The 23,527-nt window shown below is 40.6% G+C and overlaps 2 protein-coding genes across 2 annotated transcripts in view; both read left to right on the forward strand.

Annotated features, from left to right (window-relative positions):
* RHOU (ras homolog family member U) overlaps positions 1-23,527 on the forward strand; it is a 141,873-nt gene that overhangs the window by 18,683 nt on the left and 99,663 nt on the right. The gene's annotated exons all lie outside the window — the stretch shown is intronic.
* LOC147708401 (uncharacterized) lies at positions 12,822-23,387 on the forward strand. Its single transcript, XM_086927115.1, has 4 exons — positions 12,822-12,848; positions 19,332-19,769; positions 20,280-20,495; positions 23,011-23,387. The coding sequence occupies exons 2-4, from the start codon at positions 19,332-19,334 to the stop codon at positions 23,293-23,295; spliced, it is 939 nt and encodes a 312-aa protein (XP_086783241.1). The 5' UTR covers positions 12,822-12,848; the 3' UTR covers positions 23,296-23,387.

The following is a 23,527-nucleotide window of genomic DNA, read 5'->3' on the forward strand; positions in this document are numbered from 1 at the left end:
AACTCCTGCAGCCTTCTCCGTTGTTGCACTAATATATGCTTTTGTACTTTTGTGCTTTGCGTACACTCCTGCTTGCCACGCTGCTCATTCCAGAAACCCCCACCGGTAGCCACAAGCCAGATGTCCTGTGCACCTCAAGCCCTCCTGGTGAGAGCCTTTCCCCTTTCCTCTGCAGGATTTTGGTGGGGCTGAGCAGAGCAGGATCCGGGCTATGTAAGGGGAGGGGGAGGGGCGGTGAGCGTTCAGGCTTTCTCCACTCTCACTCACTCACCCGGGTGCTTTGTGGTGTGGCCCCTCACCACTCGCTGTGCTGCTTGTTATTCTGGTGGTTCTCTGTGGGTTCAGCTCCAATTCCAGCTCGTTCTCGGCACAGCTCACACCCCAGGAAGGTGTCCGACAATGTTAAATTGAAATGTATACAAACAATACTACATAGGTCCTACCTCACCCCAAAAAGGATACATCGGATGTTTGCAGAGGCTCAACACAACTGCCCCCATTGCAAGCGCGATGAGGCAGACTTTATGCATATGCTATGGTCCTCTCCGTGCATATTAGATTATTGGAATAGGGTTCGGCATACTCTGGGGGTGGTCACTCAACTGACGGTTCGAGACAATGCCCTGGAATGTCTCGTGGGGCTCCGTAGGTATAAAAAAAACACAAAAGGTTCAACGGTGTTTCCTGGACCATGTCCTTCTGCTGGCGGTTCGAGGCCTCACTATGAGATGGAAATCCCCTAGGTACCCGACATTATACAGTTGGCAAGAGGACATGATACAGTGGGGTAGTGCAGAGAGTGCGACACTGCATAGGGAGGGGGCAAGGGGACTACGCAAACTGCCTATCTCTATGGAATGGGATGTCATGTTGAAGGCCTTTAAACAACTAGATTTCACCCCTAGGCAACGCACTCTACCATGATGAGATACTTTCCCCTTTTATGGGAATATAGATAGACCCACACGGACCCCAGACCACCTCTCAAGGATCTCAGACAAAGGAAAACACAGGACACCATTGTGTCAATCTAGTGGACGGCCATATGATTCAAGAATAGCAGACCAGGAAGGGGGGTGGGGACCAGCTTAGTTAAACAAGAGTTAATTCATACATTAACATGATTGGTTACTGTTTTCGCTGTCAAGTTCTTAACCCCGAATGTGAAAATACTCGTATGGTCAGATCAGTGGTAGACTGACAATAAATATCTGTAATTAGTAGGTATGATGTGGTCACATATGTATTGTGTATAAGATGAGAACAAAAACAAAATGCCTTACGAGTTGTAATTGATCCTGCTTTTACTCTGTCGGGGTGTTTCAATAAAAGTATGTTTAAAAAAAAGGTGGGTGCATGTCCCTTCTATTTTGTAATGTTCACTCCCACAGCGTTTTGCCTCTGGAGAGAGCAGTGGCGCGCAGAGTGCAGCTGCATTCCTCGTGGGTCAGGTTACTATCTACACACAACCTGCCGTGCTTTCGCTTGCATTCTGGGGGCTGCCCACTATTGCATATGCAACTTTAAAAACATTTTTTTTAGAGCGCTGTGTTTTTCACTACTGCTTACATTTTATCAGTAGTCCACTTATAAGGTCCCAAAGGCGTGACCTATTGGCTATGGCAATGCTTGTCTTTTGTAGTCCTTGACTGAAACTGCTTCTCTACAGATCCACATGACCACAGTTGAGGCTCTAATGGCTGCTGGGGATCCACTGACATTGTGGAATACTAATGTGAAATTAAAAAAGTAAGCTTTTACCTCAAAGATAAAAAAAAATATGTGCTGAACTGTGGAAAAGGTTGCAAAAAACAGTGGAAACCAAGTTCTTGCTGGTTCATGAACTCTTCGACCTTTGGTCTATGTAAAAATGAGCCTTTCTTAAAGCTACCTTTTCCTAGGAGGCTTCCACTAGTGTCCCTTCAACCTCGGCTCTTAATTGTTGGCTGCATTGTTTGTAGCACTGGCAAAGTGCTTATCAAAGCTCTGCAGTTAAATCGATTTAGTAGTTCATGAACGAGTGTCCTGGCAAGTCAGTGCTGCAAAGCCTTCTGTGTGGCAAACCGTAAGGAAAATACATTTCTCTTTGCCAGGACCCGGGCCCCACGACTTCTGTCTCAGGACATGAAGGTAATTTTCTTAAACAATAAGTGGACATAACTTATATAGACCGTTTATGCATATTATGAGGGTTTATATGTATAGCACCGTCCAAGTCTTGCGCTAATAAACCATACCAATTTAATGGCACTGAATTTACGGAACTCGGAAGAATGAGTCTGCTTTAACGGCATTCCTGCTCGCTACCTTGTGTAAATTATACACACATATTTCATAAAGGATAATCTCAAAAGTTGGCACTTCACTCATGTACCCGGTATATATTTTTAGGTCTCGCCTTTACCATTCCGCAGGAATGGGAAATGGGGAGAATTCAAGTCGGCTATTTTCTCTTCAAACCAAAGGGCTTTCAGCCGCGGTTTTCTTGCAGTGCCCGTGAACCACGTGATCAAACATGCACGAGCATTCACGTCCAGGGCTTCTCCTCCCCTAGCAGCACTCCTCCCACACCAGCAACTCTCCCCTCCCACACCAGCACCTCCCCTCTCTCTCTCCGCAAACACAGCCTTGCCCGAGCAGCACTCCTCCCACACCAGCAACTCTCCCATTCACGTCCAGGGCTTCTCCTCCCCTAGCAGCACTCCTCCCACACCAGCAACTCTCCCCTCCCACACCAGCACCTCCCCTCTCTCTCTCCGCGACTTCCCCCTCACACATCAGCACCTCCTCTCTTTCTCCCCGCCAACACAGCCTTGCCGTATCAGCACTCCTGCCACACAGACTTTCTCTTTTGCATTCACGCACAGAAACACGTACACCACAGCCATCACACTCTATCTCTTTTCCTTTCATCCACAGAAACATGCACACGTTCACAACATTTACACGTGCATCTTGCAAGCATACCCAATCTTCCTTAGCTTATCCCTCCCTGTCACGGTTTCCGTTCGTGCAGCAGGTGCAGTGACACCGGACTCAGCAATCCATACTATCACATTATTTCTTACATCTCTGCCACATGCGTTCTTAAATAGCATACCCTTCGTCACTACCTTTTAAGCATACCCAATCTTCCTTAGCTTATCCCTCCCTGTCACGGTTTCCGTTCGTGCAGCAGGTGCAGTGACACCGGACTCAGCAATCCATACTATCACGTTATTTCTTACATCTCTGCCACATGCGTTCTTAAATAGCATACCCTTCGTCACTACCTTTTATCTACACAGTATACTGCTACTGTCTCTTCCGAACCACACCTCTACCTGCAGCACATTTCTGACACATCTTTGTATTTATTTTCACAGTAAATAATGCTGGACGCCCATTTCTTTGGAATATATATCTTATGCTGACTTGGCCTGTCACCTACAACGCTCTACATGTTACTTTTGAGTAAACACCAAGCAAAACTCACCATGCCTCTCCCCTCTCCCTTGCACACACTCTTTCAGAGACACGCTTTCCGTTCGTGCAGCAGGTGCAGTGACACCGGACTCAGCAATCCATACTATCAAATTGTTTTACAATATTTAAATGGCTGGGACACATACACGAATAATACATCTCTGTTCATGTCTCTTTGTTATCCTATCCCAATCACGGACCACAACATGCACAAACAGACAACAGACTTTCTCTTTTGCATTCACGCACAGAAACACGTACACCACAGCCATCACACTCTATCTTTTTTCCTTTCATCCACGGAAACATGCACACGTTCACAACAATTACACGTGCATCTTGCAAGCATACCCACCCTTCCTTAGCTTATCCCTCCCTGTCTTAACTTCAGTCTTTTCATTCATCTGGCCCTTTCGTCCTTTTACTCGCGCAAATACGCACTAAAACAAACAGGCTACACTCTCTCTTTCATGCACGACAACTTTTTTTTTTTATCTTCTTTCTTTTCACCTCTGTAAGGTGGGGAGGGGGCCAGAGTCAAACGTCTGTGGCCTAACCACCCCAGGAGACTGAATTGCTTTCAGCAGAGTCGTAAAGATTGTAATCTGTTGTCGGCCATCCGCGGGGAAATGCAAATGTTAACTAAAGAGACCGAAAGGCGCCTTTTTTTTCACACAAACCATAAAGCAAGGGAAGCAACTTTAGAAACAATATGTCAAGCGGCACGTTCTTTTACACATTCGATGACATGCACGTACAATGGTCTTATTGTTTTATACTTACGTTTCATAGTGAAAAGTTACACACAAAACATGCATAGCAACATCCCGAAGGGCCTGCTTAGGGCATTCACCCACAACAAATCGACCATCATAACACAATATTTTACGTGTGCGGATCAGGGCCGTCCACACGCACCACTGTAACTAACACACAGCCCTCAGACTCTGTCTTTTCCCATTCATCCACGGAAACACGCACACGTTCACAACATTTACACGTGCATCTTGCAAGCATATCCACCCTTACTTACCCTACATGTTACTTTTGAGTAAACACCAAGCACAACTCACCATGCCTCTCTCCTCTCCCTTGCACACACTCTTTCAGAGACACGCTTTCCGTTCGTGCAGCAGGTGCAGTGACACCGGACTCAGCAATCCATACTATCAAATTGTTTGACTATATTTAAATGGCTGGGACACATACACGAATAATACATCTCTGTTCCTGTCTCTTTGTTATCCTATCTCAATCACGGACCACAACATGCACAAACAGACAACAGACTTTCTCTTTTGCATTCACGCACAGAAACACGTACACCACAGCCATCACACTCTATCTCTTTTCCTTTCATCCACGGAAACATGCACACGTTCACAACATTTACACGTGCATCTTGCAAGCATACCCACCCTTCCTTAGCTTATCCCTCCCTGTCTTAACTTCAGTCTTTTCATTCATCTGGCCCTTTCGTCCTTTTACTCGCGCAAATACGCACTAAAACAAACAGGCTAGACTCTCTCTTTCATGCACGACAACTTCTTTTTTTTTTTTCTTCTTTCTTTTCACCTCTGTAAGGTGGGGAGGGGGCCAGAGTCAAACGTTTGTGGCCTAACCACCCCAGGAGACTGAATTGCTTTCAGCAGAGTCGTAAAGATTGTAATCTGTTGTCGGCCATCCGCGGGGAAATGCAAATGTTAACTAAAGACACCGAAAGGCGCCTTTTTTTTTCACACAAACCATAAAGCAAGGGAAGCAACTTTAGAAACAATATGTCAAGCGGCACGTTCTTTTACACATTCGATGACATGCACGTACAATGGTCTTATTGTTTTATACTTACGTTTCATAGTGAAAAGTTACACACAAAACATGCATAGCAACATCCCGAAGTGCCTGCTTAGGGCATTCACCCACAACAAATCGACCATCATAACACGATATTTTACGTGTGCGGATCAGGGCCGTCCACACGCACCACAGTAACTAACACACAGCCCTCAGACTCGGTCTTTTCCCATTCATCCACGGAAACACGCACACGTTCACAACATTTACACGTGCATCTTGCAAGCATATCCACCCTTACTTACCCTACATGTCACTTTTGAGTAAACACCAAGCACAAATCACCATGCCTCTCCCCTCTCCCTTGCACACACTCTTTCAGAGACACGCTTTCCGTTCGTGCAGCAGGTGCAGTGACACCGGACTCAGCAATCCATACTATCAAATTGTTTTACAATATTTAAATGGCTGGGACACATACACGAATAATACATCTCTGTTCCTGTCTCTTTGTTATCCTATCCCAATCACGGACCACAACATGCACAAACAGACAACAGACTTTCTCTTTTGCATTCACGCACAGAAACACGTACACCACAGCCATCACACTCTATCTCTTTTCCTTTCATCCACGGAAACATGCACACGTTCACAACATTTACACGTGCATCTTGCAAGCATACCCAATCTTCCTTACCTTATCCCTCCCTGTCACGGTTTCCGTTCGTGCAGCAGGTGCAGTGACACCGGACTCAGCAATCCATACTATCACATTATTTCTTACATCTCTGCCACATGCGTTCTTAAATAGCATACCCTTCGTCACTACCTTTTATCTACACAGTATACTGCTACTGTGTCTTCCGAAGCACACCTCTACCTGCAGCACATTTCTGACACATCTTTGTATTTATTTTCACAGTAAATAATGCTGGACGCGCATTTCTTTGGAATATATATCTTATGCTGACTTGGCCTGTCACCTACAACGCCCTACATGTTACTTTTGAGTAAACACCAAGCACAACTCACCATGCCTCTCCCCTCTCCCTTGCACACACTCTTTCAGAGACACGCTTTCCGTTCGTGCAGCAGGTGCAGTGACACCGGACTCTGCAATCCATACTATCAAATTGTTTTACAATATTTAAATGCCTGGGACACATACACGAATAATACATCTCTGTTCCTGTCTCTTTGTTATCCTATCCCAATCACGGACCACAACATGCACAAACAGACAACAGACTTTCTCTTTTGCATTCACGCACAGAAACACGTACACCACAGCCATCACATTCTATCTCTTTTCCTTTCATCCACGGAAACATGCACACGTTCACAACAATTACACGTGCATCTTGCAAGCATACCCACCCTTCCTTAGCTTATCCCTCCCTGTCTTCACTTCAGTCTTTTCATTCATCTGGCCCTTTCGTCCTTTTACTCGCGCAAATACGCACTAAAACAAACAGGCTAGACTCTCTCTTTCATGCACGACAACTTCTTTTTTTTTTTTTCTTCTTTCTTTTCACCTCTGTAAGGTGGGGAGGGGGCCAGAGTCAAACGTCTGTGGCCTAACCACCCCAGGAGACTGAATTGCTTTCAGCAGTCGTAAAGATTGTAATCTGTTGTCGGCCATCCGCGGGGAAATGCAAATGTTAACTAAAGAGACCGAAAGGCGCCTTTTTTTCACACAAACCATAAAGCAAGGGAAGCAACTTTAGAAACAATGTGTCAAGCGGCACGTTCTTTTACACATTCGATGACATGCACGTACAATGAATGGTCTTATTGTTTTATACTTACGTTTCATAGTGAAAAGTTACACACAAAACATGCATAGCAACATCCCGAAGGGCCTGCTTAGTGCATTCACCCACAACAAATCGACCATCATAACACGATATTTTACGTGTGCGGATCAGGGCCGTCCACACGCACCACAGTAACTAACACACAGCCCTCAGACTCTGTCTTTTCCCATTCATCCACGGAAACACGCACACGTTCACAACATTTACACGTGCATCTTGCAAGCATATCCACCCTTACTTACCTTATCCCACCTTGTCTTAACCTCAGTCTCTTTCACAACACACATTCGTCACATAAATGCACACCCTCGAAACTCAACCCTGCTGCTCATTCACTTTGCACAGGGAGATCACACCACTTCGCCACATCTTGAAAAATATTTGAAGTACACATTTTCAGACAATATTACACGCCACTTTTAACACATTTGTCACATGACTCCATAGCCCATCCTTCCTACTACGCTCTTCCATCCTTTCTTTTTACATAGAACTCACAACACTTTAAGAAGTAACGCATTTGACGAAAAACACATTATTTAGAACATGCATCTTCAATACTATATACTAACTACAGCTGTACGTGCTCTTAAATAGCACACCCTTCGTCACTACCTTTGATCCACACAGTATATTGAGCCAATTCTGCTGCTCCCTCCTAATGCACGCACAGATCACAACACTGCGACACATATATAAAAGTCTGTGTCATCGGAATTGACAATGTTTGCCAAACTATACACAACTTGGACATACACACTAAATGTACACTACTTCTCAACACACATTAGTGACATGCATCTACACAATCGTCATCCGATTCGGCTAATCACTCATTAGGCACAGGGAGCTCATACCACTTTGCCACATCTCTTGAAGGATTTGACCTGCAAATACAAAACGAAAGTGCCTATGCTTTGTACATATAATAATTCCATGCCTGCACACAATACCTTTCAGACTACGCTGCTCACTCCTTTCGCAAACACACATGCCACACTAATTCTAAACATATCACTAACGCATTACCATCAAAAGAAAAATGTAAGCAAGAGCGTTACTCAGTGCAAGCACCTATCAGTCACTGCTCACAGCACTTACTCACACTGCACACAGGCCTCACTCAAAGTGCACACAGCCCTTTATAACACTTTACACAGACTTCTAACACAATGCATACAGTACGCTATCAGTGCGTACTGCACATACTTACTGCACACAGACAGAACTTACAGTGCACCCAGCACTCACTCAGTGCACGCAACAGGAAAAAACTTGCACACAAGCGTCATTCACACTACAGACAGCCCTCACTAACAATGCACACATCCTTCAAACACACTGCATACAGTACGCTATCAGTGCGTACTGCAATCAATATCTGCACACAGACCTAACGTACAGTGCACACAACCATCAATCAGTCCACACAGACCTCACTGTCAGTGCACACAGAACTCATTCTCAGACTTTTATCAACTCTAAATCCACCTGCACACAGGCGTCACTCGCACTGCACACAGGCCTCACTAACAATGCACACATCCTTCAAACACACTGCATACAGTACGATATCCGTTCCTACTGCAGACACTATCTGCACACAAACATAACTCACAGTGCACACAACAATCATTCAGTCCAAACAGCCCTCCCTGTCAGTGCACACAGGCCTCAGTCAGGAAGTTTTTGTGCAGTTCTTAACAATCTACATAGAACACTAGCCCTCAGTATATGCTTAGCACATGCATACACACAAACACTATACATCCTTTTCTATCACACACAACTGATGAATAGATTACACAGTTACAATATGTTTGACATCTTAGTGTGCCAAGTGCTCTTTTACTTCACTAGCATTTACTGTGAAAGAATGAGCACGAATTCTTAACGTCACATTTAGGACTACAACGCCGCTAGATTTTTATCTTTATACCCACGTACCTTTTACACCCTTCATTGCTTTATACTTTGTTTAGTTTTAAAAATATATGGATAAATATAAGCTTTCCTAGGATTTACGTTACTTTTTTTTCGGAATGCTTCTTCCTTGCTGCGTGCGTGAAGACACGTACATTAACAAGTCGTGCCTCAAGGAGACACGAAAGTCGCTAGTGGCGCCACAATCGAACCTACATCTACATACACATTCACATTTTCACACTTGGGAGTTACACACATTATCTCTGGAGACATCTCCCGGGGCCAAGGGAAGGGGATGTACCTTTCATCCTTTGTCCACTTCCAAACACCTTACCAGGAAACTTCTCCACTTCGCCTATTTAAGATCACGAAAGGCTCATTGTGAGCCATAGCCTTTTTCGTCTCCAGAAACACAAGAGTGACCCACGGGACGACGCTGTATTTGCAACGAAGACTACAGATTCAAAGACACTACGCGACTACTTTCGAATGTAAGTGCATTTGTACTTTTTTTCGTACTACACTTGACTTTTCCTTACAAGTTTAAATTACTTGGTCGTCTCTACATTTCCTTATCTCTTTCTCCTCTCATTTTCAAGCTTTCTACCTATACACATTCTCCCCTGTATCTCTCCACTTTCTAAACAGATATTTTTTCAGCGTTCACTCTTTTAGGTCCCTTTAACAGCACACTCTTACCATTCATTTTCGCCTTTACTTTGCTCACTTCAGCTCATGAATACTTTCTTATTCGATCTTACCCTCCTTCTTATGGTTCCTATAACTACATTGCCAGATCCACAAAAATATTAACCAACACATTTGTTTCATTGACCTCACCCAAAAAATATCAATCGTACTCTAATGAGCATTAAAGATGGACGTAATACATGTGACTAAATTAAGATTTTTCTTTTACAGATACAACACAGACTGTTTTGAAATCATTCTTTACCACTTGTGATCTTCAACAAACAATAATTTAGGTGAGTACATCTGCATGTTACTGTTGTCATACAATTATCTGTCTTACGGAAACGCTTAGTGAAATAAGGGTATTTTTAAACATGCACGAGCATTCACGTCCAGGGCTTCTCCTCCCCTAGCAGCACTCCTCCCACACCAGCAACTCTCCCCTCCCACACCAGCACCTCCCCTCTCTCTCTCCGCAAACAGAGCCTTGCCCGAGCAGCACTCTTCCCGCACCAGCAACTCTCCCCTCCCACACCAGCACCTCCCCTCTCTCTCCGCGACTTCCCCCTCACACATCAGCACCTCCTCTCTTTCTCCACGCCAACACAGCCTTGCCGTATCAGCACTCCTGCCACACAGACTTTCTCTTTTGCATTCACGCACAGAAACACGTACACCACAGCCATCACACTATCTCTTTTCCTTTCATCCACGGAAACATGCACACGTTCACAACATTTACACGTGCATCTTGCAAGCATACCCACCCTTCCTTACCTTATCCCTCCCTGTCACGGTTTCCGTTCGTGCAGCAGGTGCAGTGACACCGGACTCAGCAATCCATACTATCACATTATTTCTTACATCTCTGCCACATGCGTTCTTAAATACCATACCCTTCGTCACTACCTTTTATCTACACAGTATACTGCTACTGTCTCTTCCGAACCACACCTCTACCTGCAGCACATTTCTGACACATCTTTGTATTTATTTTCACTGTAAATAATGCTGGACGCGCATTTCTTTGGAATATATATCTTATGCTGACTTGGCCTGTCACCTACAACGCCCTACATGTTACTTTTGAGTAAACACCAAGCACAACTCAACATGCCTCTCCCCTCTCCCTTGCACACACTCTTTCAGAGACACGCTTTCCGTTCGTGCAGCAGGTGCAGTGACACCGGACTCAGCAATCCATACTATCAAATTATTTTACAATATTTAAATGGCTGGGACACATACATGAATAATACATCTCTGTTCCTGTCTCTTTGTTATCCTATCCCAATCACCGACCTCAACATGCACAAACAGACAACAGACTTTCTCTTTTGCATTCACGCACAGAAACACGTACAACACAGCCATCACACTCTATCTCTTTTCCTTTCATCCACGGAAACATGCACACGTTCACAACATTTACACGTGCATCTTGCAAGCATACCCACCCTTCCTTAGCTTATCCATCCCTGTCACGGTTTCCGTTCGTGCAGCAGGTGCAGTGACACCGGACTCAGCAATCCATACTATCACATTATTTCTTACATCTCTGCCACATGCGTTCTTAAATAGCATACCCTTCGTCACTACCTTTTATCTACACAGTATACTGCTACTGTCTCTTCCGAACCACACCTCTACCTGCAGCACATTTCTGACACATCTTTGTATTTATTTTCACAGTAAATAATGCTGGACGCGCATTTATTTGGAATATATATCTTATGCTGACTTGGCCTGTCACCTACAACGCCCTACATGTTACTTTTGAGTAAACACCAAGCACAACTCACCATGCCTCTCCCCTCTCCCTTGCACACACTCTTTCAGAGACACGCTTTCCGTTCGTGCAGCAGGTGCAGTGACACCGGACTCAGCAATCCATACTATCAAATTATTTTACAATATTTAAATGGCTGGGACACATACACGAATAATACATCTCTGTTCCTGTCTCTTTGTTATCCTATCCCAATCACCGACGGGTATGGGCATCTCACACCCATTTGCCACATCTCTTGAACTATTTGACCTGCTAATTCAATACTAAAGTGCCAATGCTTTGTACAAATAAGAAGGCCATGCCTGCACAGCCTACCCTTCCAATTCTGATGAGCCCTCCTTATGCTAACAAACAGGGGACACTAATTCGAACCATATGTTACTCAAATACAGCACAGGTCCCATAAATGCACAGAATGTCTATCAAAGTCAACTCCTACCTATGCATATGTAGCTCACACTAATTATACATATTGTCCCCTCCATGCACAACATTTCCTTGCTACTCCACTGCTCCATCCTTTGGCACACAAAGCTTACAACACTTTGCTACTTATCAGGAACGTTTATTGCATTAACATTACTGTTTTTTTGGTGCTATTTTACAACTATAACAAGTCTCATGCTAATTGTTATTTATAACAGCAGATGCTTTTATCTACTTTCTTACAACAGTTGACTACCACTTTCACATGCCATTATGAGACTCAAGTATTCGGACTAACAACGTAAAATACTGTCACTCTTTACTTTTGGGGGGTGGAGGATGCTCATAGTGACTATTTTATAGGGAAACTGAGTTATCAAATTCACTTTCACATTAATCAGTTCTCATGCATGCCAAAGCGCACACACTTTGCCGCTTACTATACTCCCTCACAACTTTCCTGTCAGAATGATGTGTTCATAATAATACATTACCAAAAGAAATACCAATTACTTTAACTGGCTCACTAACTTTCATGCTTCCATTATTTTTCACCCTACTTCTTAGCATTTTCTATCAACACTCATTTCATACAAAATATAGAAATGTTTATCTCACTACATTCATTTTTTCTCTACTTCACAAACTGTACTCAGTATGCAGAGCAACAAGCATACACTCTACACATCACACACTTTCACACTACAAAGTTGCTCATGAAAGTAAAACAAGGCACACACACACACACACAATCTATTATCATGCCCTCTGTCACACTCTCACACAAAAGTATACTAACTTTACAAACTACTATTGCATTTCCTTTTTTTTTTTAGGATTTGACGTGTCATTTCATGTAAATAATATTCTGACAATTCATATTACTCTTATTTCAGATTCATCCATTGAGGTACAATCACCCACAAAACAAGGTAAATAATATTCTTGGTTGGAAACAACTATAAATAGTTATTACATAAGTAATTTGACTTACTTCTGTGAATAGACTTTTGAGGGATAAAGTAAAGGGAGTACAAAAAACCATGCATAGATGTTTAAAAGCCAGTTACCATCAAGGCAATACAAGATTTAATAGTACATCTAAAGGGAAGCAATGCTTACCAAATAGTACTTTTGCTATTTTGCACAATGTGTGCAAACCAGTTAATACATGGAACTCCAACGATCTACATTATATCATGGACCTTGGAGATGCTTTGTATCTACAAATGCATTCTTTTAACAATGAAACACTTATGCATCCTGATGATTTGCCAAAATATATAGAGCACAATAATAGGTTTTATTCACTTACTCTACGCAACCCTTTCTATGGAAATGTCCTTAAACGTTTTGATGAAAACTATCCAGATATTAACAGTGCATTGCATTTAGGGATTTCGAAGTACTGTGGGGTACTACTTTGTATGAGTGTATATGTCATTTCTATTTTTAAAAATAGGCAAACATACTATGTATTTGATTCACATAGCAGGGACAATGAAGGCATGCCACATTCAAATGGAACCTGTGTAACTCCAGAATTTCCAACTTTTGAAGCACTTATGGAATATGTAATTAATCTAGCCAAAAAATTTAGAAATTCTCCGCAGGATTGCATACCATTTGAATTAACACCAATAGATGTAAAAGAAATTTTGAAGCAAACATTCCAAAGAGCACTTCGAGTGCACAAGAGAAATAGTCTTTTAACTCCAGTTACTAACATCTTTGGACATACTACTCAAGTTATTGACAATTCTATTTTTGAAGGGAGTTTGCTTTCTTCAGACCCTTTACGTACTGTAAGTAATTGCAGTATTAGAAATACGAGTAAGAACAAGCATTTGGCAGGAACAAGTATTTCTATTATGGGGACAAACAAACAGTCTCTAATAAAAAAAGCAAACTTGACACTTTCTGAACATAGTGCAAAAAATAGTGAAAATACTACTGTTGCACTAGGAACAATTGACAATGTTGGAAATAAAGTACTTCAACCAAACAGACCAACTGGAAGTTTACCTCTGGGACGAAAAAGAAAAGCAAATAAAGCAAGTTTACTTTCTATGGACGCTTTAGCAACTCAAAGTAAGGTGAATAATATCAATACTAGTAAGGAAACTCATTTGCTACAAACAAGTACTTCTATTCTGGAGACAAATAAACACTGTCAAATCAACTTTGATTACTTTAGCCTTTCAGAACATAGTCAGGAAAAAAGGAAAAATAGAAGTGATGCACAAGGACCCATTGACAATATTGGAAATAAAGGTGTTGAAAAAAACACAACAAATGTAATGTTAACGGTGGGAGAAAAACGCAAAGGTAATAAACAAATCCATTTAATTATTAATAAATTCCATCGTGAAATATTGCATGGACCAGAGTATGTTTGTACGATTTGCAACCAGTTGTGGCATAAACAAACAATTAAAAATACTCGCACTGTTTGTGAAACAGACATGTTTAAAAGGTGTAACATTAGTAGCAAGAAAACAAATTTAATTTGTATGACTTGCTATACTTACATCAGAAAAGATAAAATACCACCATGTTCAGTCCTAAATGGCATGTCATTTCCAAATGTACCAATTGAATTAGAATTATACGATTTAGAAGAAAGATTAGTTTCTCCGAGGATACCTTTTTTACAAATTCGTAGTTTACCACGCGGATTTCAAAAATCATTATCAGGTGCTGTTGTTAATGTACCTGCAGATGTCATGACAACAGTTACAATTTTACCGAGGCAAATGAATGATGCCATGACCATCCCAGTAAAATTAAAAAGGAAACTAATGTATAGATCACACACGCATTATGAAAATATTCGCCCAAACACAGTTAAAAAGGCAGCAACATGGCTAGCAACCAATAGTGTCATGTTTAATGAATATGGTGTGACAATTAACCCCGAATGGCAGTATATACCTCCAGAAATCAACAATGTAAATGATAATTCCGACACAAGCTATTCTTCAGATACATCTGAGAACATGGAAGCTGGAAATTTAGATACTATGTTAACAAATGAAACTATTACCTCAAATAGGGTAAATGTTTTAAGTTTAGCTCCAGCTGAATTTAATACACCAAGAGGTTTATATGAGGATAAAGATTCAGAATTTTTGGCTTTCCCTACAATTTATTGTGGAGAACGAAGGCCAAACAATAAGGAAAGACATATACCGGTACATTATAGTACTATTTGCCAATGGGAATTAAGAAGTCATGATAGAAGAGTAGCTAAAAGTATGACTAATGTTTTCTTTAAACTTAAAAAATTACATATTAAGCAAATTCAAGGGAAAATTAATATTTCCATACGGAAAAAATGTACAGATGGTAAGAATATTACTGCTAAAGATATAAAATATAATATTGAAAATTTGTTCCAGTTTAATGAAGGTTATAAAGTTTTGAAAACTATACGCAGTTCACCTCCTTATTGGGAAAGTTGTAAAAGAGATCTTTTTGCTATGATAAGACAACTTGGAATACCAACTTTTTTCTTGACTTTATCTGCTGCTGAAACAAAATGGCACCATTTAATAAATATATTATTGAGAGTTAAAAACTTAAATGAATGCACAGAAGAGGAATTCAATAACATGTCTTGGGAAACTAAATGTCGATTAATACAAGAAGATCCTATTACATGTGCTAGACAGTTTGACTATCAAGTGAGGAAATTGTTTAATTGTGTTTTGATGAACGGGACAAATCCAATTGGGGAAATAGTTGACTACTTTTACAGAGTAGAATTCCAACAGAGAGGTTCTCCACATATACATGCATTACTATGGGTAAAAAATGCACCCCTCTATGGTGTGTCGCCATTAGAAGATGTCAATGAGTTTATTGAGCAATATATTCAATGTAATAAGTCACATGACACTGTTTTACAGCCTTTAATAAATTTACAAAGGCATGGGCACACTAAAAATTGCCGCCGCAAAGAAAAAAGAACATGTAAATATCAATACCCAAAATATCCTATGTCAAAAACTCTCATATTAGAGCCATTGACACTTGAAGGCACAGATAGGCAATGGAAAGATAATCTAAAACGTATCCATGAAGCTATGAATGATGCTACTTTTAGCACACTTTCTTTTGATGATTTCTTAGGTGTTATTAAGATGGATAATAAAGAATATATCACTTCGATACAAACTAGTTTAGAAAAGCCAACAATTTTTTTAAAAAGAACACCAGATGAATGCTTCATTAATAACTACAATAGTACGATTCTAAAAGCTTGGCGAGCAAACATAGACTTGCAGTTTGTACTAGATGCTTATGCTTGTGCAGTCTATATTATTTCATATATTAGCAAATCGCAAAGAGGAATTAGCAAACTTATTGCACAAGCGGCTAAAGAAGTGAAAAACAATAGTAATGTCAAAGAACAACTTAAACACATAGGGAACAAATTCCTCAATTGCACAGAAATTAGTGCTCAAGAAGCAGCATATCTCATTCTTCAGATACCATTACGGAAAAGTTCACGGGCATTTGTATTTATTAATACTAGCCCACCAGAAAAAAGAACTTATTTAATGCGCGATATGGAAACTATTAATTCATTGCCAGAAAATTCAACTGACATTCAATGTGAAAATATTATTGCTAAGTACTGCAAGAGACCCAAAACATTAGAAATGTGTACTTTAGCTGATTATGCCTCAAATTTTAATTACTCCAGCAAAAAAAAATATAACAGAGAAATTAATGACTCCGAAGATTTACTTGCTGAAAGAAACTTTTACAGCTCAGATGAGGAAGAAATTGAAATAGAATGTACAGAGGAGGATGTAGGTATGCAGAATATAAATAGCAAGTATGCTTTAAGTAAGCGCAAACGGCGAAAAATTATACGCTTTCGCAGATTTAACAAAGACAAAGAGCCAGAAGAATATTATAGAGAACTATTAATGTTGCACTATCCATGGAGAGAAGAACATAAAATTATAGCTAACAAGGATACTTACTTTGAAAGGTATCTAATAGTAAAAAAGGTAGTTGATTCCCAAGTTAAAATATATAACCATAATCACGGTGAAGTTACAAATATTACGAATGAAGAGTCGAATGAAAATATTCTATCCCCTCCTCTATCACCACAATTAATACCAACAGAAAATGTAGGTGATAAAGGGAATAATAAAGAAAATCAACATCTATATGATTTGTCATTAGATTTAGGAATTAGAACAATAACTGAAGAAACAAGCTTAACTAACTCCATTCTACCTGATGATAAATACAAACAGATAATGCACAACTTAACTGCTCAACAACTCAATTTTGTTTACCATCACTTGAATTTGTTAAAAACGAAAAGTACTCCATGCTATACTTTCTGCACTGGAGGGGCTGGTGTTGGTAAAAGCTTTCTAATAACTGCACTACATCAAACATTACTACGCTACTATAATACAAAGGCAGGGGAAAATCCAGATAATATACATGTCTTACTTACTGCTCCAACAGGCAAAGCAGCACATAATATTCAAGGCCAAACATTGCATAGTACTTTCAAAATTCCTGTCTCACAAAGTTTTAATTATAAACCACTAAGTCATGAAAATAGAACTTCACTTCAAATGCAAATGATGCATGTTAAAGTTCTGATTATAGATGAAATTTCGATGGTGGGTCAAAATATGTTTAATTTTATACATAACAGACTACAAGAAATAAAGTCGTCAAATGAACCATTTGGAGGAGTTTCTATTATAGCTATTGGTGACTTCTACCAATTGAAACCTGTTTGTGACAGATACATTTTTCAGGATTCTAATAATTTGTATGGCCCTTTAAGTATTAATTTATGGAAAGAACATTTTAAACTCTTTGAATTAACGAAGATTATGCGTCAAAAAGAAGATCTACAATTTGCAGAACTACTAAACAGATTAAGAGAAGGGAAGCATACTAAAGAAGATATTCTAATAATTAAGCAAAGAGAAATGCCACCTGATGAGAGTCTCTTAGAAACAATCCCATACATTATGTCTACAAATGTTGAAGTTAATGAAATTAACAGAATTGTTTTGGATAAACATAGCAAGGATTATCCAGTGTATATAACAGTAGCTAACGATACTGTGAGTTCTGATGTTTCAGAAAATGTCAAAAAAACTATAATTAAGCAATTGCCTAAGGATCCAACAAAAACTATGGGACTTGCACATACATTACACATTGCTTTACAGCTCCGTTATGATTTAACTTGCAATGTGGATGTAAATGATGGTTTAACAAATGGCGCAACTGGTATAGTCCAATTTGTTGACATTATTAACAATACTCCATTTCTAGTCTGGGTATCATTTGACAATATTAGTGTTGGGCAAAAAGCAAGGCAAGAATATAAGCATTTATATCATTCACAAATAGAAAAGTCATGGACACCAATACATGCTATAGCTAGACATTTTCAATACACTAAGAAATTTATTACTGTTATACGCAAACAATTTCCTTTACGACAAGCATCAGCACGTACTATACATCGCACACAAGGGGACACTATTGAGCCACTTTATATACACTTTAATAATAGCAAAATTCATCACTTACATTATGTTGCTATAAGCAGAGCTAAATGTATACAGAACATATACGTGAAGAATTTTGATGATACTAAAATTATAGTACACCCAAAAGTTAATGAGGAAATGGAAAGATTAAGGACCGAAATGCAACTTGAAATCACAATACCACAATTAGATACATACAAAACACATTTCAATATTATAACACACAATATACGATCACTTCAGAAGCATTTCACATCAATGATAGCTGATAGTAACATAATGCAAGCAGACATTATTTGCTTAACTGAGATCAACACAACAAGGAACTCAACTGCAAATGATTTTTATGTAGAACAATATGATCACATGATATTTGATAAATTTCATACATACAACACTAACCATGGGATGATACTCTACTACAAGAAAGAGCTTAGGATATTACCTATTTATGAAACACACCAAGGGATAGACATTTTACATTTTACATTACAGATTCAGGACACAGATTACCTTATTATTATAGTCTACAAACCACCACAGAAACTTATTACAGATCTTTTAGAAATTATTACCAGTATCACTAATTTTTATCCAGCACACAAATTCATCATTATGGGAGATTTCAATGTGGATGTCTCTCAAAGCAATTCACAAACTAACAAACTCATTGGGTTCTTTGAGAGTAAGTTGCAATGTACACAACTTATAGATACTTACACAACAGACTACCAATCTATCTTAGATCATATATATACCAATTACATACTTCAAAGTTATGGTATATTAGAATGCTATTACAGTGATCATAAAGCACTATGGATTTGTATTTAACATTTGTTGTAACTTATATTTCTATTTCAGATGTTGACTATTGAAGAAATCGGTAACATTACTACAAATGACAACAAGCCATATGAAAAACCCATAAGAGTTAATGTGATCAAGTGCTCAAGCAAAACGAATTACAAAAACGCAAAACAAGAAAATAAAGTACTTTTTCTTTTGGCTCTGGCAGACAAAACTGGAACAATCAAAGCTACGTGCTACCAGGAAACTTTATATCAGCAGACACAAAAAACTTGTGGACTACTTATACGCAATTTTATAATTAAAAACAACACAATTCTGATTACTAAGCAAACAAAAGTAACAAAATTTCCAGCAATGACTATAACTCAAGAACTAATTCAAGAAGCGGAAAACATTTTGCAGCCTCCTGCACCATCTGCTTCGCCAATAAAAGAAATAAAGCGGGCATCTTTGAGAAGTCTTATGACAGTGTGTGGCACCATTTCAGAAGTAAGTTGTGGTGATTTCTACTGTTGGTATCGCTGCTTGACTTGTCCGTTTGTGTGTGTTGTGTTGTCTATGCCATTGACAATATTTATTTTCCCTTTATCAGTGTGTGTGTCTTTGTGTGTATGTGTACTATTTGATGCTTACATGTTCTTTCATTTAGAGTGGCTGCAGTTCTGTGTGTGGTCTCTGTAACACATTACATATGGTGGTATGTTTATGAGGGGTCATATCGATCATAAATGATCTGTACAGCAGCCAAATAAGAAGAATTAACAATGTGTAAATAGGTGAGCTAAAGATACACTGCATTTCTAAAAGTAAAGTTGATAGGTGTTTTAAGAAGAGCGCCAAACTGAGACATCAGAGTTAAAGATTTTTTAACATACTTGGGAACAACACCGTACATTGGAAAAGAGCAATAGCCCTTAATAATTATGTCTTCAATGCTTGGAAAATTATTATGTTTCACTTCTGTACTTGTACATTTTTAACACTATTATTTCTTTTTAGGAAGAGGAAAGTAAACTTGTACTCATTAATGGACAACATACGGCAATAAAATCAATTACATTAAAAGATGCCACTGATGACATAAAAGTCACATTATGGAGAGAGGCTACTGATTTCTCTATTAACATTGGAGAATATGTCATGTTAACTCATGTCACAGTACATGAATTTAATGGACAGAAAATATTGAACACGACAAGGCACAGCAAATTAAAAGTAAGGAACACACGCTCTCTCACGCTCCCCTTACTCTATCACTTCAACACACAGACACACACTCACGCTCTCTCTACAACACTCTCTCCACTCTCTCTCTAAAACAGACTCTCTCTAAAAAGAGCCTATCTCTACAACACCCTCTCTCTACAACACCCTCTCTCTACAACACCCTCTCTCTACAACACCCTCTCTCTACAACACCCTCTCTCTACAACACCCTCTCTCTACAACACCCTCTCTCTACAACACCCTCTCTCTACAACACCCTCTCTCTACAACACCCTCTCTCTACAACACCCTCTCTCTACAACACCCTCTCTCTACAACACCCTCTCTCTACAACACCCTCTCTCTACAACACCCTCTCTCTACAACACCCTCTCTCTACAACACCCTCTCTCTACAACACCCTCTCTCTACAACACGCTCTCTCTACAACACGCTCTCTATACAACACGCTCTCTCTACAACAATTTCTCTCTACAACACCCTCTCTCTACAACACCCTCTCTCTACAACACCCTCTCTCTACAACACCCTCTCTCTACAACACCCTCTCTCTACAACACGCTCTCTCTACAACACCCTCTCTCTTTTACACCCTCTCTCTACAACACTCTCTCTCATCAACACGCTCTCTCTACAACACGCTCTCTCTACAACACGCTCTCTCTACAACACGCTCTCTCTACAACACGCTCTCTCTACAACACGCTCTCTCTACAACACGCTCTCTCTACAACACGCTCTCTCGACAACATGCTCTCTCGACAACATGCTCTCTACAACACGCTCTCTCTACAACACGCTCTCTCTACAACACGCTCTCTCTACAACACGCTCTCTCTACAACACGCTCTCTCTACAACACGCTCTCTCTACAACACCCTCTCTCTACAACACACTCTCTCTACAACACACTCTCTCTACAACACGCTCTCTCTACAACACGCTCTCTCATCAACACTCTCTCTCATCAACACTCTCTCTCTACAACACCCTCTCTACAACACGCTCTCTCTACAACACGCTCTCTCTACAACACGCTCTCTCTACAACACGCTCTCTCTACAACACGCTCTCTCATCAACACTCTCTCTCTACAACACGCTCTCTCTACAACACGCTCTCTCTACAACACGCTCTCTCTACAACACGCTCGCTCTACAACACGCTCTCTCTACAACACGCTCTCTCATCAACACTCTCTCTCATCAACACTCTCTCTCTACAACACGCTCTCTCTACAACACGCTCTCTCTACAACACGCTCTCTCTACAACACGCTCTCTCTACAACACGCTCGCTCTACAACACGCTCTCTCTACAACACGCTCTCTCTACAACACGCTCTCTCTACAACACGCTCTCTCTACAACACGCTCGCTCTACAACACGCTCGCTCTACAACACGCTCGCTCTACAACACGCTCGCTCTACAACACGCTCGCTCTACAACACGCTCGCTCTACAACACGCTCGCTCTACAACTGCCTCGCTCTACAACTGCCTCGCTCTACAACTGCCTCGCTCTACAACTGCCTCGCTCTACAACTGCCTCGCTCTACAACTGCCTCGCTCTACAACTGCCTCGCTCTACAACTGCCTCGCTCTACAACTGCCTCGCTCTACAACTGCCTCGCTCTACAACTGCCTCGCTCTACAACTGCCTCGCTCTACAACTGCCTCTCTCTACAACTGCCTCTCTCTACAACTGCCTCTCTCTACAGCATCCTCTCTGTACATCAGACTCCCTGTACAGCAGCCTCTCTGTACAGCAGCCTCTCTGTACATAAGCCTCTCTCTACAGCAGCCTCTCTCTACAGCAGCCTCTCTCTACAGCAGCCTCTCTCTACAGCAGCCTCTCTCTAAAGCAGCCTCTCTCTAAAGCAGCCTCTCTCTAAAGCAGCCTCTCTCTACAGCAGCTTCTCTCTACATCTGCCTCTCTCTACATCTGCCTCTCTCTAAAACTGCCTCTCTACAGCAGCCTCTCTCTCCAACTGCCTCTCTCTACAACTGCCTCTCTCTACAACTGCCTCTCTCTACAACTGCCTCTCTCTACAACTGCCTCTCTCTACAACTGCCTCTCTCTACAACTGCCTCTCACTACAGCATCCTCTCTGTACATCAGACTCCCTGTACAGCAGCCTCTCTGTACAGCAGCCTCTCTGTACAGCAGCCTCTCTGTACAGCAGCCTCTCTCTACAGCAGCCTCTCTCTACAGCAGCCTCTCTCTACAGCAGCCTCTCTCTACAGCAGCCTCTCTCTACAGCAGCCTCTCTCTACAGCAGCCTCTCTCTACAGCAGCCTCTCTCTAAAACTGCCTCTCTACAGCAGCCTCTCTCTCCAACTGCCTCTCTCTACAACTGCCTCTCTCTACAACTGCCTCCCTCTACAACTGCCTCTGTCTACAACTGCCTCTGTACAACTGCCTCTGTACAACACTCTCTCTGAAACACACTGTAACGTTTTTGGGGAAAAAATATAACTATGTTTTGATTTACTACAACAGGTAACAACACCACCACAAGATAATATTGACGTCGAAATATATGGCGTGGAAAGCACAAACGGAGATTGGAGCACCTTAACAACAAAAATAACCAACACAGATATTTTTCAATCGATGGATGTACAAAATCAAACACTTATACAATGGTTTATGTTGGACGAAGAGGTGGATGACATTGGTGAAGCACTACTTCATTATTTGCCTCAAACATGTGAGGTTATATTTTGCAATGGCAAAATTACTAAAATTCTTAAAGAAAAGTCGGAGGAAGATTTAAGTGATTAAGTTAAAACGCTCACAATTACAATTTTTTGACAATGTAAAATAAATAATTATTGATTTGTGTTTAGTGAAAATAAAGATAATATTTTGAACATATCCTGTAGCATGGTCTTTTTCGTTCTGGGTGGGAAAATTTCAAACAATGTTCAATGTGCCAATACTACATACAGAACAATAGCTGTTGCTGATACATTTTTAAAAAGACAATAACTATACAAGACTAATGCTGTGTGGT

The sequence above is a fragment of the Lissotriton vulgaris genome, chromosome 6, assembly GCF_964263255.1.
Source record: "Lissotriton vulgaris chromosome 6, aLisVul1.2, whole genome shotgun sequence".
In the NCBI taxonomy this organism is placed as follows: domain Eukaryota; kingdom Metazoa; phylum Chordata; class Amphibia; order Caudata; family Salamandridae; genus Lissotriton; species Lissotriton vulgaris.

Excerpts from the sequence above, each read along its gene's own strand:
- LOC147708401 (XM_086927115.1), top strand. The coding sequence starts at position 19,332 with ATGTTGACTATTGAAGAAATCGGTAACATTACTACAAATGACAACAAG. Across the intron at positions 19,770-20,279 it reads TGTGTGGCACCATTTCAGAA|GAAGAGGAAAGTAAACTTGT; the intron begins GTAAGTTGTGGT and ends ATTTCTTTTTAG. Across the intron at positions 20,496-23,010 it reads CAAGGCACAGCAAATTAAAA|GTAACAACACCACCACAAGA; the intron begins GTAAGGAACACA and ends TTACTACAACAG.